Here is a 20,322-nt window from a genome sequence, read left to right as displayed (position 1 = left end):
CTGACTGCATAGTCCTATCCTCACGGAACTTTCATCCTAATGAGGGAAGACTGACTGTAAACAAAATCTATATAATAGGTGGTGGTAAGTACCATGGAGAAGTAACAAATGGGGCAAAGTGAGTTATACAGCTCCATTCTTAGAAACCTTGGAATAGTTTTCTTAGTTTATACTCGTGGTGGTTTCCTTTTGTCTCCTTGATTACATGGGACTCTGACATGTGCCCATAGCTAGGGTGGCAGTAGGATCTACCCGATAGTAGGGTGGCAGTAGGATCTACCCGAAAAGCATCCTGCTGATACAGGACCAAAGCATCCTGTTGTTCTCGAGCCTATAAAAAGAGCTAATGGTCTTGCTTCTCTTAACTGTGGCCTCCTACACTGTGTTTTGGACGATTGGTGATGTCTTGGATATTCTGTTTCTTTGGAACTTTGAATATACAACACTTTGCTAGGGAATTAGCAATGGAAGCAGAGCAAAGATGTACAGAGGAAACAATGCATAACTCTGACGGAATTGAAGTCATGAGGCAGCAGAAAGCTTAAATGGGCAGAGTGGGAGGGTTAGAGGGAATTTAATTGGGAGTAACAGAAGTAATACTTAACGGAGCCAGAATGCTTGAGTCATATAATTGCAAAGCAGAGTTGGGAGCAACAGATGCTAAAGAGTAGTTGCTGTAGTTCCTCTTTGGGTCATAGGAGCAGTTGTCATATTACTATATAGCTACTGAATGAAGAAGAGTTCTTAGTGAGGCCTGGGTGAACAGCTCTTCTTAGTATTCTGTGTGACCCCATTTGACCTTTTAACAAATCTCTAAGTAAATAAATAGCCCCTAATGTAAACTAAGTTTTTCTCTGCTATTTTTTTGCTTGAGAGAGCTATAACTGTAATAGACTTATATTTTTGAACATTTTAGTGTTTGCCAATATTTGGTAATATTTATGTTTCCTATATTTGTAATGAACATTCTTCTTCCGGTACATATTTTGTTAAATAATTGTTTCATGCGCAAAAGTTGACCTTTTATTCTATAAAATCGACTCAGATTAATTTATACACATTGACAATGGGTAAACAGAATTTTTCAGATTATTAAAAGCTGAAGGATGCCCACGTAAGCAAAAAAAAAAAAAAAAAAACCAACAAAACTAAACCCAAACCCCTCAAACAATTTCGAACACAAAACATTCTTCTCATGCCGGCATCCATGCTTGCAGCTGTGAAGGGGGCAGGAATCAGCGAGGTGACCTGGCTGAGTCCCGGGAGTGGTAAGAGTTGGCAGGAAGGGGATCTGAGGAGGAGAACAGGGGTCCTGGTGGTCTGTGCTTCTTCGCAGACACGGGAGCTGTAGAGGGGACTTCTGCAGCAGATGCTAGGGTGTCCACGAGGCCCAGGCAGTCTTGGGACTTGGGTGTGTCCTGCTGTGCATCCATAGTGGGTGCTTTAAAAACAGCAGGCCCACCAGAAGCCCCTGTTGCAAGTGACGACAAAGTGTGGGAAGGCCGTGAGGGTCTGCAGTCCGAGATGGCCTTGTCCTCAACCTGCAGTGCACTGTTGATGCGGGGCCTAGAGGCCTGAGATCTGGGGGAGCCACCCCTGGGGGCGAGTGTCTGCCCTGGTGCTGTATCTGCCTTTTTTTCACAATGGCTGTGACCCGAAGAGACAGCCTGAGGTCCATCCTCACTCACTGTGTTTGAGGAACTGAGGGCCAGCTGGCAGTGGGATGAGGCTGGCCCCCTCCTCCACTTTAGTTCCGGGAGGCCTTCCGTAGAGCTGTAGGAGCTCGAGCTGGCATTTCATTTGGGACACGATCTGGTCCGGGAGGTCTGGGATCTCTGGTTATATGTCACTTCTGAACGCTGGGCACCTGCTGCAGCTGGGGCTGAGGCCCGGAAATATGAGGGGCCTCCATCCACTACATTGAGTAGTGACGCCACCCTGGCGATCAATGTGGAGGAGGGAAGGGCTGCTGCGGCAGCTGCGGGAGCCAACGTACCAGGCCTTGTTCTTCTCATGCCGGCATCGAAGCTTGCAGCTGTGAAGGGGGCAGGAATCAGCGAGGTGACCTGGGTTGAGTCCCAGGAGTGGGAAGAGTTGGCAGGAAGGGGATCCGAGGAGGAGAACAGGGGTCCTGGTCGTCTGTGCTTCTTCGCAGACACGGGAGCTGTAGAGGGGACTTCTGCAGCAGATGCTATGGGGTCCACGAGGCCCAGGCAGTCTTGGGACTTGGGTCTGTCCTGCTGTGCATCCATAGTGGGTGCTTTAGAAACAGGAGGCCCACCAGAAGCCCCTGTTGCAAGTGACGACAAAGTGTGGGAAGGCCGTGAGGGTCTGCAGTCGGTGATGGCCTTGTCCTCAACCTGCAGTGCACTGTTGTTGCGGGGCCTAGAGGCCTGAGATCTGGGGGAGCCACCCTTGGGGGCGAGTGTTTGCCCTGGTCCTGTATCTGCCTTTTTTTCACAATGGCTGTGACCCGAAGAGACAGCCTGAGGTCCGTCCTCACTCACTGTGTTTGAGGAACTGAGGGCCAGCTGGCAGTGGGATGAGGCTGGCCCCCTCCTCCACTTTAGTTCCGGGAGGACTTCCGTAGAGCTGTAGGAGCTCGAGCTGGCATTTCGTTTGGGCACGATCTTGTCCGGGAGGTCTGGGATCTCTGGTTATATCTCACTTCTGAACTCTGGGCACCTGCTGCAGCTGTGGCTGAGGCCCGGAAATATGAGGGGCCTCCATCCACTACATTGAGTAGTGACGCCACCCTGGCGATCAATGTGGAGGAGGGAAGGGCTGCTGCGGCAGCTGCGGGAGCCAACGTACCAGGCCTTGTTCTTCTCATGCCGGCATCGATGCTTGCAGCTGTGAAGGGGGCAGGAATCAGCGAGGTGACCTGGGCTGAGTCCCGGGAGTGGGAAGATGTGGCAGGAAGGGGATCTGACGAGGAGAACAGGGGTCCTGGTGGTCTGTGCTTCTTCGCAGACACGGGAGCTGTAGAGGGGACTTCTGCAGCAGATGCTAGGGGGTCCACTAGGCCCAGGCAGTCTTGGGACTTGGGTCTGTCCTGCTGTGCATCCATAGTGTGTGCTTTAGAAACAGCAGGCCCACCAGAAGCCCCTGTTGCAAGTGACGACAAAGTGTGGGAAGGCCGTGAGGGTCTGCAGTCCGAGATGGCCTTGTCCTCAACCTGCAGTGCACTGTTGATTCGGGGCCTAGAGGCCTGAGATCTGGGGGAGCCACCCCTAGGGGCGAGTGTCTGCCCTGGTGCTGTATCTGCCTTTTTTTCACAATGGCTGTGACCCGAAGAGACAGCCTGAGGTCCGTCCTCACTCACTGTGTTTGAGGAACTGAGGGCCAGCTGGCAGTGGGATGAGGCTGGCCCCCTCCTCCACTTTAGTTCCGGGAGGCCTTCCGTAGAGCTGTAGGAGCTCGAGCTGGCATTTCGTTTGGGACACGATCTGGTCCGGGAGGTCTGGGATCTCTGGTTATATCTCACTTCTGAACTCTGGGCACCTGCTGCAGCTGTGGCTGAGGCCCGGAAATATGAGGGTCCTCCATCCACTACATTGAGTAGTGACACCACCCTGGCAATCAATGTGGAGGAGGGAAGGGCTGCTGCGGCAGCTGCGGGAGCCAACGTACCAGGCCTTATTCTTCTCATGCCGGCATCCATGCTTGCAGCTGTGAAGGGGGAAGGAATCAGCGAGGTGACCTGGGCTGAGTCCCGGGAGTGGGAAAATGTGGCAGGAAGGGGATCTGAGGAGGAGAACAGGGGTCCTGGTGGTCTGTGCTTCTTCGCAGACACGGGAGCTGTAGAGGGGACTTCTGCAGCAGATGCTAGTGGGGCCACTAGGCCCAGGCAGTCTTGGGACTTGAGTCTGTCCTGCTGTGCATCCATAGTGGGTGCTTTAGAAACAGCAGGCCCACCAAAAGCCCCTGTTGCAAGTGACGACAAAGTGTGGGAAGGCCATGAGGGTCTGCAGTCCGAGATGGCCTTGTCCTCAACCTGCAGTGCACTGTTGATGCGGGGCCTAGAGGCCTGAGATCTGGGGGAGCCACCCCTGGGGACGAGTGTCTGCCCTGGTGCTGTATCTGCCTTTTTTTCACAATGGCTGTGACCCGAAGAGACAGCCTGAGGTCCGTCCTCACTCACTGTGTTTGAGGAACTGAGGGCCAGCTGGCAGTGGGATGAGGCTGGCCCCCTCCTCCACTTTAGTTCCGGGAGGCCTTCCGTAGAGCTGTAGGAACTCGAGCTGGCATTTCGTTTGGGACACGATCTGGTCCGGGAGGTCTGGGATCTCTGGTTATATCTCACTTCTGAACTCTGGGCACCTGCTGCAGCTGTGGCTGAGGCCCGGAAATATGAGGGGCCTCCATCCACTACATTGAGTAGTGACGCCACCCCGGCGATCAATGTGGAGGAGGGAAGGGCTGCTGCGGCAGCTGCGGGAGCCAACGTACCAGGCCTTGTTCTTCTCATGCCGGCATCGAAGCTTGCAGCTGTGAAGGGGGCAGGAATCAGCGAGGTGACCTGGGTTGAGTCCCGGGAGTGGGAAGAGGTGGCAGGAAGGGGATCTGAGGAGGAGAACAGGGGTCCTGGTGGTCTGTGCTTCTTCGCAGACACGGGAGCTGTAGAGGGGACTTCTGCAGCAGATGCTAGGGGGGCCACTAGGCCCAGGCAGTCTTGGGACTTGGGTCTGTCCTGCTGTGCATCCATAGTGGGTGCTTTAGAAATGGGAGACACACCCGACGCCCCTGTTGCAAGTGAGGATAAAGTGTGGGAAGGCTGTGAGTGTCTGCAGACTGAGATGGCCTTGTCCTCCAGCTGCAATGCACTGTTGATGTGCTGGAATGCCGCCTCTTTTTCCAGGTGCAGGTCTTCAGCAGTTATCCTGTGCCCCAGCTCTAAGGGAGGTGGCAGCATCAAAGGCTCCCCTCGCCTGCGTGGCAGCAGGGGAATCTTGCATCTATGGGGCCTAGAGGCCTGGGATCTGGGGTAGCCACCCCTTGGGGCGGGTGTCTGCCCTGGTGCTGTATCTGCCCCCTTTTCACACTTTGTGTGACCCGAAGAGACAGCCTGAAGCCTGTCCTCACTCACTGTCTTTGAGTAACTGAGGGTCAGCTGGCAGTGGGATGAGGGTGGCCCCCTCCTCTGCTTTAGCCCCTGCAAGCCTCCCATGGAGCTGTAGGAGCTGGAGATGGCATTTCTTTTGGTGCACGAGCTCGTCCAGGAGGTCTGGGATGTCTGGTTATATCTGATTTCTGACCTCTGGGCATGCAGGTATGTCTGCAGAGGCCTGGGCCTGGGCACAAAGGGAGAGAGGACTCCATTGTCCCGCAGGGGCCGAAATGCAGACTGTGCATCCCCGGTAACCTCGGAGACCCTTCTCTGATCGTCAGGATTCTCTTGGACTCTAGGTTCCTTGTCCTGCTCAGGCATCCCTGCCCCGCTCTCTTTGAGGGCCCTCAACACTATCTTCCCTGGACACAAGTCTGGGGACAGCCGGGTGTTGTGGACCCCAAAGGGGTGACTACCTGCTCCTGGGCCCCACAGAGTCCTTGTTCTCAGTGTAGTGGCTGAGTTGGAGGATGCCCTGGAACTCGGAGCACACAACACTGGCTTGCTGTGGTACCTGTGCAGTGAAATTGAAGGCAGAATCACCAGGATGGAACACAGGTCTTGCAGGATCACGGAAAACCTTCTTAAAGTTGTCTTGACACCACTGATGTCGAGTCTCCGGGTGCTGAAAAGACTGAACACTTTTGGTGCACCACATACCCTTTTAGTTGCTGGGAATAACGCAGTGAAAATAGAGAAAACAGAAAAATAATTTATGTCTTCGTAAGCCTTCTAACAAGTGAGTAAACAGAAAAAAATACGTGAATTTTTTAAAGATATATATATATTTTTAAATATATGTATTTTAAAGAGATAGATATATATATATAGACAGATAGATAATATGTACACATAGGCTTAAAAGAAGCCTAGTGCAACAATAAAAGTAAGAATAGTTCACCATAATGAGATCAATGAGGATGGAGAGGAGTTTTCAGAATGTGGAGTCAACAGGATTTGCTGAAAGATTTGACTGGATTGCATGTAGAAGAATCTAGAATGACACAAACGTTTTAAACTAAGAACTTGAAAATACAGAGATGCCACTTATTGAAATGGGGAAGATTTTAAGTGAAACAGGTTTGGTTAAGGGAAAGATCAGGACTTTGATTCAGACCTTTGAAGTTTGAGATACTGCTCTATGGTTATGTGGAAATGCTGATCAGGCAGCTGGATATAGAAGCTCATGGGGAATATTTAGGCTGAATATATAATTCCAAAAGCTATCACCATATTGATGATATCTATGCCACATGCTGGTGTGAAATCACCAAGGTAATTATGCAGACTGACACTCTGGGATTTCTATGTCTACCTGAAAGGGAGAAAGAATTAGTGGTGGAATTGTGAAGACAACCAGTGACAGAAAAGAAAAACCAGAGAGTATAGTGTCCTAGAAGTCAAGTAAAGAAAGTATATCAGTGATAAAACAGTAATCAACGCTATCGAATTCTGCCGATATACAGCAAATTTTGAGAATTTATCAAGCATTTAGCAAATAGAGGTTATTGGGTACATCGCCGACAGCAGTTGCAGTAAAATAGCAGGGAAAAATTTTGTTTGTGCAATATTCAAGAGAGAATGGAAGAACAGAAATTGGAGACTAAAAGTCTCTTTCAAAGGAGTGTGATTTAAAAGCGCAGAATAATGTAGTTGGTCTGTAGAACGAATAGAAGGTCAAGGGAAATTTGTTTCAAATAAATTATATGTGATATTGCTGGCTGGTTTGATTCAGTAGAGATTTAAAAAATAGGTGATCCAGATAAATATTGAGGAATGTCTGAGAAAGGGATGGAATCCAGTGTATAATCAAGGAGTTAGACTCCTTAGTAACAAGAGGAAAGAAAGGCTGAGCATATGGGATTAGCAGCGTGTAAGTGAGTAGAAGTAGTTCTTATGTTCTCTTGCAGTTGTCCTATCTTTTTCAGAAATATAATAAGAAAAATCATTAACTGGGAGTTAGAATGGAGAGATATTATTGGTGTTTTCTAAGAAGAGAATAAGATAAGAAATACTAGACTAGGAAATGAAGCAATAGAAATATAATAATTTTGCTGGACTACACTAGACGACAATTCAGCACTTACATATTTATTCAACAAATGTTTATTGTGCCTCTTCTGAATTCTAAATGCTCCTGTAGGCACTTGTGATATAACAGTAAACAAAAGAGATTCTTGATGTTATAGAGCCTAGGTTAGTGGTTATAAATTTTAAATGGGACCGACTGTAATTTTCTTCAGATAGGTTCTGTTTGGGAGGTTTATTCAAGTAGAAGGGATATAGAATTAACCAGAATTGAGATTGTGCCAGACAGTGACATGGAATGAGGGTAAACGGAAAAGAGTGATTTTAATCATGTCATGGAGTTGTAGCCGTTAGAAAGTGAAGATTTTAACGTGTGAGATACAACAACCTCAGCAGTATTATGGCAGATTCTGATAAAAGTCAAAAGATTTCTCAATCTGCAGCATTAGAGGAACTAGGCTAGAATAAAGTGGTACTTTTTAAATAATTGGATTCTTGAGTTTGAGATTACAATAATAACAATAATTGATAATGTGAATCACAGAGATTCTTGATTTTTTGTGAATTGTAACAAAGCAGGTCACAAAACCCCAGTATGGGTCCTGAGGTTTCATATTTTTAGGTGCTCCACAGATGACTCAAATTTACAATCAGAGTAGAAAACCTATGGTAGGATTATGACCATGAGAATGAATGGCTAAAGTAGGATAGAAGTCAAAAATCACTGGAGGATCTGAGAAACCAGAGAAAGAATAAGCTACGTTCAACCAGGACTTTAAAAGTGCCAAGATTTATAGCAGCACTAGTGTTGGAGAGTGATGGTGATCCAAGAACTCTACAGGAGAGTGATTCTAAAGTGGATATTTAGTAAATATGTAGTTGATGGCATGTGATTCAAAGCTGGGTGTTTTTGTTTTTGTTTTTGAGAGAAAATGGCTTTGAAATATCAATAAGGAATTTAAAGATTATTTTATCTACTGCCAACCCAGAGGTTTGAGGGATGTGGGCACATAAAATAAAACAAACAATGATGATAACAATAACAAAAATACACGCCATAAGGAGGCCACAGGAGAAACAATGCATCACCTCAAGGAAGAGCCAAAACCTTTTCTTTTTTTAAACTGATGACATTTCATAAGTTCTAGAAGGTACTCGGTGGCATTCCAGAATTTAGGGAATGTGAGAATGTGGTCAGAAAACAGATTGTTCAGAGCCAAATGAAGATGGGAGATGGAATGAGAGTCTGAACCTCTTACGGTAACAGATATGTACAGGGCTAAAAGGGCATAATTGTTCCTGGTGTCAGCCACTTACGAATATGAATAAACTGTTGGGTTTTTGTTTTTAAATAATAAGCAGACTCCCTAGAAGATCTGATTTTTATATTAAAGCTTAACAAGCTAATTAAATTAAAATTTAAAGTGATTACTGTAAACAAATTACGTGGAGATTTACATAGCTAGTGTCCTAAAATTATGCATTTAAACTGTTTTCCCTGAGCCATAACCTCTTAGGCAAGTAATCCAGTGGTTTCTGTAATTGGTTCAAGCCCTGATAGAGACTTCAGGCTCTTTTCTGTTAACAAAGATAATATTATCATTTCTCCTCCATGAGTAAAGCAGCCTCTGTTGTCAGTGTTAAACAGTAACTGTGACACATAAATCCTCCCCTGTGCTACACATTGGCCGAAATAGTGATGAGGAAGATGGTCTTCATTGTCTCAAATACATGGATTTAAATTCTACCTCTGCTACTCCCTAACCAAGAGACCATGAGCAAATGACTCATTGTCTCTGGTCTTCACCTTCTTTGTTTATAAAAATGGGTCATCCTGTTGATAATTTCTTTTGCTGTACAGAAGCTCTTGAGTTTAATTATATCCCATTTGCCAATTTGTGCCTTTGTTGTGATTGTTTTTGGCATCTTCATCATGAAATCTTTGCCTGTGCCTATGTCTAGAATGGTATTGCATAGGTTGTCTTCCAGGGTTTTTATAGTTTTAGGTTTTGCATTTAAGATTTTAATCCACCTTGAGCTGATTTTTGTATATGGTATAAGAAAAGGGTCCAGTTTCAATCTTCTGCATATGGCAAGCTAGTTCTCCCAGCACCATTTATTGAATTGGGAGTCCTTTCACCACGGCTTGTTTTGGTCAGCCTTGTCAAAGATCAGGAGGTCAGAGGTGTGAGATCTTATTTCAGGCCTCTCTATTCTGTTCTATTGGTCTATGTGTCTGTTTTTGTACCAGTACCATGCTGTTTTCATTACAGTCGCCCTGTAGTATAGTTAGGGTAATGTGATGACTCCAACTTTGTTAGTTTTGCTCAGCATTGCCTTGGCTATTAAGGCTTTTTGGGGGCTGCATATGAAATTTAAAATAGTTTTTTTTCTAGTTCTGCGAAGAATGCCATAGGTAGTTGATAGGAGTAGCATTAAATCTGTAAATTACTTTGGGCAGTACAGCCATTATAATTATATTAATTCTTCCTATCCATGAACATGGATGGTATTTCCATTTGTTTGTGTCATCTCTGATTTCTTTGAGCAGTGTTTTATCATTCTCATTGTAGAGATCTTTCACCTCTCTGGTTAGCTGTATTCCTAGGTATTTTATTCTTTTCATGGCAATTGTGAATGGGATTGTGTTCTTGATTTGGCTCTTAGCTTGGCTGTTTTGGTATATAGAAATGGTAGTAATTTTTGTACATTGATTTTGCCTCCTGAAACTTTGCTGAAGTTGTATATCAGCTGAAGGAGCTTTGGGGTCAAGACTATGTGGTTTTCTAGGTATAGATTCATATCTGCAAACAGGGATAGTTTCAACTCCTCTCTTCCTATCTGAATGTCCTTTACTTCTTTCTCTCAACAGATTGCTCTGGCCAGGACTTCCAATATTATGCTTGAAAAGGAGTAGTGAGAAAGGGCATAATTGTCTTGTGCCAGTTTTCAAAATGAATGTTTCTAGTTTTTTTCCATTCAGTATGATGTTGACTATTGGTTTGTCATAGATGGTTCTTATTGTTTTGAGATGATGTTGACTGTTGGTTTGTCATAGATGGCTCTTATTGTTTTGAGATATGTTTCTTCAATACCTAGTTATTAAGAATTTGTAACATAAAGGGGTGTTGAATTTTATCAAAAGTTTTTTTTCTGTGTCTATTGAGATAATGATATGGTTTCTGTCTTTAGTTCCATTTATGTGATGAATTACATTGATTGATTTGTGTATGTTGAACCAGCCTTGCATGCTGGCAATGAAGCCTATTTGATCATGGTGAGTTAGATTTTGATATGTTGCTGGATTCAGTTTGCAAGTATTTTATTGAGGATTTTTTCATCAATGTTCATCAAGAATATTGTCTACAAGTTTTCTTTTTAGTTATGTTTCTACCAGGTTTTGGGATCAGGATGATTCTGGCCTCATAAAATGAGTTAGGGAAGAGATCTTCCTCCTTAATCATTTCGAATAGTTTCAGTAGAAATAGTATACAGACAACCTACAGAATGGGAAAAATATTTGCAAAGTGCATTTGACAAAGGTCTAATATCCAGTATCTATAAGGAACTTAAATTTACCAGAAAATACAAAGAACCCTCTAAAATGTGGGCAATGGACATGAACAAACACTTTTCAAAAGAAGACATACATGCGACCAACAAGCATATGAAAAAAAAGCTTAATATCACTTATCACTGGATAAATGCATATCAAAATCACCATGAGATCCCATATCACACAGTCAAAATGGCTATTTTTAAACTTTTATTTTAAGTTCAGGGGTAACTGTGAAGGTTTGTTACATAGGTAAACTTGCATTATGGTGTGTTTTTGTTATACAGATAATTTCATCACCCAGGTATTAAGCCTAGTACTCATTAGTTATTTTTCCTGATTCTCTCCCTCCTCCCCCTCTCCACCCCCTAATAGGCTCCAGTATATTTGTTCCCCTCTATGTGTACATGTGTTCTCATCATTTAGCTCCCAGTTATAAGTGAGAATATGTGGTTTTCTGTTCCTGCATCAGTTTGCTAAGGATAATGGCATCCAGCTCTATTTATGTTTACACACACACACACACACACACACACACACATATACACACACAAATTATCTCATTCTTTGTATGGCTGCGTAGTATTCATGGTGTGTATGTGACACTATTGCTTTATCCAGACTATCATTGATGGGCAGATAGGTTGATTCCATGTCATTGCTATTGTGAATAGTGCTGCAATGAACATACATGTAGATGCGTTTTTATAATTCAATGATTTCTATTCCTTTTTGTATATACCCAGTAATGATATTGCTGGATTGAATGATATTTCCATCTTTAGGCTTTTGAGGAATTGCCATATCGTCTTCCTTAATGATTGAACTAATTTATTCTCCCACCAACAGTGTGTAAGTGTTCATTTTTGTCCACAATGTTACCAGCATCTGTTTTTTTGACTTTTTCATACAGAATGGTTATTATTAAATAGTCAAAAAATAACAGACGCTGATGAGGTTGCAGAGAAAAGGGAATGCTTATACACTGTTGGTGGGAGTGTAAATTAGGTCAACCATTGTGGAAAGCAGTGTGGTGATTCCTCAAATAGCTAATAACAGAACTACCATTTGATGCAGCTATCCCATTATTGTATACATACCCAGGGGAATATAAATTATTCAACCATAATGACACATGGACGTGAATGTTCATTGCAGCACTATTCACAATAGCAGAGACAGGGAATCAACCTAAATGCCCATCAATGACAGACTGGATAAAGAAAACGTGGTACATATACACTACGGAATACTATGTAGCCATAAGAAAGAATGAGATTATGGTTTTTGTGGGAACCTAGATGGAAATGGAGGCCATTAGGGTTAGAAAACTAATATAGGAACAGAAAACCAAAGACCAAATGTTCTGTTGTAAGTGGGAGCTAAATGATGAGAACTCAAGGACACAAAGAGAGCAAAAACAGACACTGGGTCCTAGTTGAGGGTGAAAGGTGAGAGGAGGGACAGGAGAAAAACAATTATTGGGTACTAGGCTTAGTACCTGGGTGATGAAATAATCTGTACAACAAACCCCCAATACACAAGTTTACCTATATAAAAAACCTGCACATGTACTCCTGAACCTAAAAAAAAATAAAACCCAAATGGGTAACTATAATAGTTACTGAATGTTGAGATTATGAAAGTGAAAAAAAAATCCATGTAAAAGTGAATACTCAGCATGCACTACCTATTTAATAAATGTTGTCACATTTCTTATCTCTTTCTTCCCACAATACTCCTATTATGCAGATGCTATTAGAAGTTTACAGATGAAGAAACTGAGGAAATACAGCTAACAAATGACAGAGCCAAGCTGGATCGCTGTCTCTTCACACTGTACTTTACTTATTTTTAGTTAACACAGTAGCATATTACCTTCTCTCTCAAGACTGAGTCACAGTCATTGAGGACAATGAGGGCACTGGCCTAGAACTTCTCCAAGAGTCCCTTGCAAAGGAACCAAGAGTTAGCATAGGGAAAGAAGACTCTGTGTTCACTACCATATCAAACTTGGCAATAACCTAATATCCCTTTAATCCTGGTTGTTCAAAAAACCCAGAGGCACAGAGTCATCAGTCCAATTAATTCCTAGGATAACCAAATACATACATACATACATATACATATATATATATATATATATAGACACACACACACACATATATGTATATATATGTGTGTGTATATATATATATACACACACACATATATATGTATATATATGTGTGTATATATATATGTGTGTGTGTGTGTGTGTTTCTAATGGGAGACATCTGCTAAATTCAAATAATCATCCTGGTATGATCCCTACTAAAAATAAATAACATAGACTGATTTTTTTAAAACTATAGATTCCAAAGATTTTGTAATATGAAGAGTTACAAAGCAGCTTAGCTGCTATGGTAGACTATGGATATTTGCTTCAGCAGTAGCTGTTTTACAGAAATCTATCTGGGAGAACAAAATTAAAACAAAATTAAACTATTTTCATTCATGTTCAGCCTAACTTACCTCTTCATATATTTAATAAAATTATTTTTAAATAAATAGGATAAGTTTCAACAGCTATATTGTCTTACATTTTCCTTTCTAAGCAGCATTCAAATTAATTCTTTTTTTGGAATATGAAAATCTGATTCCTGCATACATTTGTTTTTAGAACCAGTTCTAAAGGTATAAACAAAACTAAACAAAGACTGGTCTCTTCTGATAAATTTCACAGCTTCACTGAAAGAGAAATATCTCTCATACATAATCCAAATTTCAATTGTAATAAGTGTGTGAGTATAGTATAATGACTAAGAGCCTGTTGCTCTGACATGGGACAATCCTAAGTTGAAAGTATGACACTATCACTAATTTAAAGTTTCTTAGCTTTCATTTCTTCAGCTTTAAAATGATAATGATATAATTAACTCATAAAGTTGTTGTGATGATTAAATGGGATAATGTTTTCATATAGCGATTAACATATGATGATCACTTAATATTATTAGCCATGAGTTGTAGTAGGGGTAATAAGGTGGTTGAAAAATGTTTTCATTAACAATAGTCTTTCTGGTTTATGGCTTTAGACTGGGAAAGAATAAGAGTCCCCACAAAACTGCAGCACAAAAGAATTTCAGATCCACCCACTCAGAAGTCTGAAGCCAGTGTGGCTCACCCTCACTGATCTCAGGGTGTGCATTTGCAATGTAAGGTGCATTTTGTTTGTTGTAATGCTGCTGCTTTGGTCTTTCTTTTTTCTATATTCATTGCTCTGAACAGAAGTAATTAAACAAAAACAAAACAAAAATGCTAGCTTGGAGAATGCAAGACAGGTTGTGTTGTAAAAAATGCAGTCTAGAAAGCCATTTCCAAAGCATTTCTAGTTTACAAAAACAAAACGTATGAATAGAGGGCATGGCCTACACCAAAGACACATTCAGTGCTTACAAATTTAGTCAGTGGCAAGGAGTGTGTACACTGTCCTGGGCACAGGACTAGGCATTGTATACTGTTTACATGTTTTAATTCTAGAGGAAGGTTCTAGTGTCCTCTTAACAAAGAATGAAAATGAGATTCAGAGAGGTCAAGATGAGGAGGACCAAGGTCACACAATGGCTGAGCAGGTATCCTAAACTGCCTCTTCCTGGCTCCAGATACCAACTCCCTTTCTCTGTGCCAAGCTACCTGAAAATTTTCTGAAAATGCTGCATGAGAGTTGTCTTTAAACAGCTGAATTTTCCATTTGAAAGATGGAAAACAGCAAAGGGAGGACATATGGTATATTTCTCATGGCAAAGGTAACATTACACTTTTTGAAAAATAGAAAAAGAAATAAACTTTAAATTATAATTACTAGGGTTTCTTACACTAATGGGAAACATCAAGTTCAGCATTTCTCACAAATGTAAATGTGTGTATGAAATTAAATAAACAAAATGTGACATTTTTGTAAGTCAAAGTTATCAAACATTGGCAGCTATCTACAATTCAATCAAAAATATATTTGAGAATCACTTTTATTCTTATTTGCAGACATTTAAAAATATTTCCAAAGTAAATTATATAGTCGATTAATATCTTCATTATTTGCTGTGTGACATAGTTGAAAATGTGATTATATCCCTTTAGCATAAAGAAAATAGGATACTACTTTTCATAAAGTTCAATTAAAACTTTATCTTTTTATCCAAAGATATTTTTGATATATATGTCAGCTGTAACATTGAAGAGAAATTAGCACAGATGAAATATTTAAGAAAGGAAGAGAATCAGGAATGTTCAGTGAGAACTGGCTAGCAGTTATAGGACATAATATAATGTTTATGAGTGTATGTTGATAAAATTGTAATATTAATTAAGATATTCTCTTTTCCCCAAGTTGTGTTAATATCTTAAAATATACCTTATTATAAATGCAAAAAATGAAGGAAGTTATCAATATTATTCCACGAACTTAAAAAGTAGAACCTAATAGGAGATTGTTGAAATTTTTTACCTAAATGAATAAACAATTATTGTGCTTAGAAGTTTATCAAGAAAAACATCATAAGCTAAAAATATACCTTCATGTGATTCTGCAATAAAGAAAATGAGATGAAACACATAAGTCCTTTATAGTATACATTTATTATCATATTATTATAAAAATTATTATCATAGTATAAATTATTATTATAGTAGCAGTAGAAGTATCATTATTACTACTGTCTTCTAGGCAGTGGGGCAGGAGCAGTAATGATCTCCGACTTTGTGTGTGTTTTAAATTAAAAGATAGTGTAGGATAGTTACCTAAATTTATTGTGTCTCTTATATTTGTGAAAATCTCAAGACAGGAACATGTTCTGTGGCACATTATCCCATTAATGGATCATTTCTTTTGGCAGCAGAATATGCTCAATTATCCTCAAACTTGTTCTCCCATTACTGCTAGATAGAACATTGTGTGCTCAGAGCTTCATAAGAAATTAGACATGTAAGCAATCTATTTGCATTATCTCTTCTTCTTAATCTAATGTGTAATTTAACTCTCCTGCAGTCTCTCTCTTAAAATCCTGTTGACTTTCTTAAAGGGCTGGTGATGGAAAGAGAAAAGTCTGTGTAACCAACAATTAAATCAAATGGTGGAGATCTGTATTCATCTAGTGCCTTTGAACCCTTTCAGCCCATAAAAATCACTTTAGCAAGGGCCTGAGTTACTTTTCTTTACAAAGATTCTCAAGTATTGATTTCAAATGTAATAAGACAGAAGCCAGGTAAATTCAGTCACAGCCTTAGTATATCCAGATACTTCATTTCACAAATGATAATACTTAGGTATGTAACTACAGATTTTTGAAGAGAACAGATACAAATCATCAGATCTTTTTATTTTAATTTTTTTTAAACATTAGAGTGTATGAGTTTTAGCATAAATTGGTGTTATCTTACTTCACTTATTATTTACATTAAGTGGATAAAATTAAATCTTGGGAATGAAAATGTATTCCTCATATTTATATTCACCATAATGAGAAACACAATTTGTTCATCTGAGCAGCATTTTGTTCTTAATCTCTACAGATAGATTACTATGTGGCCCCTCATGTTGCTTGGGAGCCTCTACTCAGGTACCTTCAGGACCTTCATTGACAAAATTACCAAAGAACATCCCACAAGAGGCATTTATAAAAATGCATAGTGACAAGTTAACTCAGAGCTAGCAACTTAACGATGCTATTAGTGGGCTTTAAAATATTAGAGAAACATTTATACAATTCAGGATAGAGTAATGTAAGTCTAGTGTTTGTATGAGAATCATTCAAAGGTCTTATTTAAAATTGAAATTGATATCATGATATTAATATGAGATCTCCATTCATCTTTAACTGACAGTCGTGATAATATCTAATCAACAGAGACAATTTAATTGGGTGTGGGACACACAGTTTTAAACATAGGCATATAATTTAAATCACAATTGGGTAGAATAATGCAGTAATATTCCAAATCTCTCAGGATTAATTCAGCTAGTATATGCTATAAATCTAAGAAGAAAAATATAAGTAATTCACAAATTTCAATTCCACAAAATGCAGAGAATATTTCTTAAATTTTATATAAAAGAATAAAATAATCATCAAGTAAATGAAGAATTTTAATAAAAGGCAAATAAGATATTGTGCAAAGGATATAATCCATCTTCCCAATGGTATGTATTTTAAACCTTTATTATAGTATATAATCATTTGGACATTCAAAAGCTATGTAATGAGTATCTATACTCTAAGCATTATAAATATAGAGATGTACATGTATATTGAAGGAACCCACAGGTCCTAAGAGTGATAAACAAGCCAGACATTATGATATTTCATGATAAGTCGCTCAGCTATTTTATATATGGGTGCTATCAGGCCACAAAAGTTGGTCATCAAACTCAATTTGAGAAAGAAATAATTCTAGAAGTATATGCTAAAAATGAGGCAGGTCAGACGATTAAGAATACCGTCTAGAGTAAAAGGGAAATATTCTTTTAACAGACAGCAGCATATATAATACAATTATTCAAATTCTATGTCTTCTTTTAGTAGAAAATGGAGGTCCAGAGTTTTGTAATTTTCATTTTATTCCTCTGATATAGTAAGATCCTTATGCACGGTTAATGTGACATACAGATTATTAAATGAATTAAATATTACATCAATTGATGTAATTTATTTGCCACAGAATGTACACATTTGCCAAAACCGAAGATACATACTGAATAAGACATAGATTGAAAGCAGGTAAATTAAGAAATAAAGCCTGATATATGGAAGATAGAAAAGCAGAAATGAAGAAATGAAGAAGAATACTGTGCTAAATAAAACTGAGCTTTTAGAAGAGATGTCACATTTCAGAAAAAAAATGGTTTGGAGAAACACTGAAAAGTGTTTGAGTTGAAATAAGATAGAGAGAAAGAGAAATAAAATTGCAATATGATAATAAACTAGAGAGAATATAAATGTATTTCTGCTATTGGTGACAGTACTACAATAGCATCAGACCAATGTTGAGCAATTTAAATGGATATGGAAAAAGACGGGGAGTCTCAGTTGCAAGATAGATCATTGTCATTAACATTAGAAAATTGACTGGAAAGCTGAAGTTTAGAATGAGCTACTCTCCTGGAAAGCCACAACATGAGAAATTAATCTGCCCAGAGTTTGAGATAAATGCTGTAACAAAAGGAAATGACAGAGAAAACATAATTAATTCCTCAGCTCCCATTTAATTTCTGACTATTCTGTCTAGAAGGAAACTCGTAAAGCTGTAAAGGAGAGAACAAATGGTATTTGGCAAGACTTGAGTCCTAAGAAGAATACAGAGCCCTTAGAAAAAGACACATGGATTTAAATACTCTGACTTGGGCAAATTATATTCCTCCAGGATTATTACAATGTAGAGATGAGATACCTGAATTGATGCCAGTGATCTAAGGAGTGAGTAAAGAATGAGAGGGCTAAATGGAGAAAAATAATCCCGATTAAAACAAAAAGGTGTATTTGTATACAAATTTTGATATTTCCATTATAAAGCAAAATTCCATAGTGGACAATTTTAAATACTCTTCTCTTTATGGAGATTTGCAAATATGAAGAGAAGCCAGCTGGATTTTATTCTGAGGTGGTCATGGAAACAATTTTTTTAACTCTTTTACCCACTCACCTCTCTGCTCAGCAATATTTATTTGTGCTAACAAGGGTAAAGAATTTAAAACTTCTCAAAATACAAAATCGTAATTCATGTGAAATTCCACATTTGGGCTCAATAACCAATTGTAAGTATGAACAATTTTCTAGTCTTGGAGATGAGAGTGGATATACTAAAAAGAAGAGAATTTTTGCAATGCATATTTTTTCAAAAGAGGGCCACTATAATATTGAGAAAATTTAAAACTTTGTTTATATTAGAAATAATTGTTTGAGATTTAGCCCGAAGAAGAAATCTTCAGAGAAAACATGACAACTCTTCAAAAAAGTAGAGGGCTATCATGTGGAAAAGGGAGGAAATGCCAGATCTAGGAACCAACACGAATAAAGGACATTTGGTTTATTTAGAATTGAAAAAAATACATAACCCTTAATTAAGCAGTTCATGCATAAGCGAGATTACTTACTAATGATTTTTTGGTGGTATCAATGCATAGCATACTGGTCAAGTTTAAATGACCTCTCGTTATTTTTTATTCTAAAATAATATTTTTCATATTATGTTACAATTTTATAGTTCTTTATTGCTCTCATGTTTAAAAAGGTATTTAGAGAAATAGTGACAATAAGTGGAATGATTTAAAAGGTTTTTATTGTAGATTATTGATTCAGAATTATATAATATAGGAAATATATAACCAAGGGAGCAAATGTTTATGGTTTTCAAAATGGATTATTTTGAGGACAAAGACTGGTTGTTCATATTTTATATGTGACAACGGGTTTAAACAATATAAAGGGTATTCTCCTAGAATAAACAGACTAATAGACTCCTATTAATTTGTAATTGTTCCATACGCTTCAGAGATAAATTGTGGCACTTTCATAACAGATGAATTTTTATGATAGTAAAGTATGTCTTTTGGATGTCTTAGGAATTCTCACCATCTATGTTTCAGATAGTATATATTATCTGCATAGTTTCTTTGTCAGGGAAACTCCTTAAAAATCCAGAATTGCTGTGGTCTTTGAAAATTTATCTTGTGTGATATTTTCCTCTTCATTTCCTACTGCCACTGGAATATCTTCTCCGTTGATAAGTAGTATTTTGCACAATTTAATTTTATGATGGTTACTGGTGCTTTGTTGATTCTTTTCTGTTAAATAAACAAAGTCACTAACTTTTATTTTTTGACATTAATTATATATGCTGAATTATCTCAATAAATAAAATTTCCGTATAGTAATTTTAAGTATTTTCTAACATATTGTCTGTGCTGCTTTTGAGTGCTAGTATTAGATATTATAAATAATATTCTCAAGAATATAAAAATATTATTGTTATAATATTACAAAATATTAAAATAAATTTAAAACCTTTCTCTGCCTTAGTAACACTCTCCTGGCTGAATCAAGCAGAGATAATTTAGAAGTGTGTTTCTTTTGAATATTGCAAAATAGATCTTGGAATTTCTCATTCTATTAGATTCAATGTATACTATAACATTTTTCCTGGTTAAGACCAGACAGTCAATTAAGTTTTTCTTTTCTGCTATTTACTTGCTCTTCCTGCATTTGTCTGTCTTTCTTTTTATCTGTTAGGATTATGTTTATTTGCACAAAACAGAAAAACATATCTTAATTCAACTGGATTTATTGGGTTACGAAATTAATTAGTCATCCAGGGTTGGTATGATAGCTTCATGATACAGGCTTTTATCTTCCTACTCAAATATCCTTAACTAGAAGGAGTAAAAAGAAAAGCCAGCTTTTTTTTCCCTCCTTCAAAATGATGTCTTGAGCTTTAACCAATAATTTCTGCTAACATTACGTTGTGAATAATGCATGATGGGCGACCTCCAGCTGCAAGAATTGTTAAGAGATCAGGAAACTTATCTAGACACAATGTCAGTCCAAAAAAAATGGATAGTATTAGTAAGAAGAAAGAAAGAAGTGAATATTGTATA

At 39.1% G+C, this 20,322-nt stretch overlaps 1 protein-coding gene and 1 long non-coding RNA gene across 4 annotated transcripts in view; one reads left to right on the top strand and one right to left on the bottom strand.

The window, feature by feature from the left end:
* LOC109026852 (uncharacterized) overlaps positions 1–20,322 on the top strand; it is a 472,799-nt gene that overhangs the window by 156,703 nt on the left and 295,774 nt on the right. The window lies entirely within an intron of this gene.
* LOC101144823 (putative POM121-like protein 1-like) lies at positions 844–4,721 on the bottom strand. The gene is given in 4 exon segments (XM_031011283.3): positions 844–1,135; positions 1,138–1,247; positions 1,250–2,623; positions 2,626–4,721. Coding segments are annotated over 4 exon segments (3,618 nt in total). The 5' UTR covers positions 4,709–4,721; the 3' UTR covers positions 844–1,084.

The sequence above is a fragment of the Gorilla gorilla genome, chromosome 4 (assembly GCF_029281585.2).
Source record: "Gorilla gorilla gorilla isolate KB3781 chromosome 4, NHGRI_mGorGor1-v2.1_pri, whole genome shotgun sequence".
NCBI classification, from domain to species: domain Eukaryota; kingdom Metazoa; phylum Chordata; class Mammalia; order Primates; family Hominidae; genus Gorilla; species Gorilla gorilla.
This window is presented reverse-complemented; position numbering and strand designations above follow the sequence as displayed.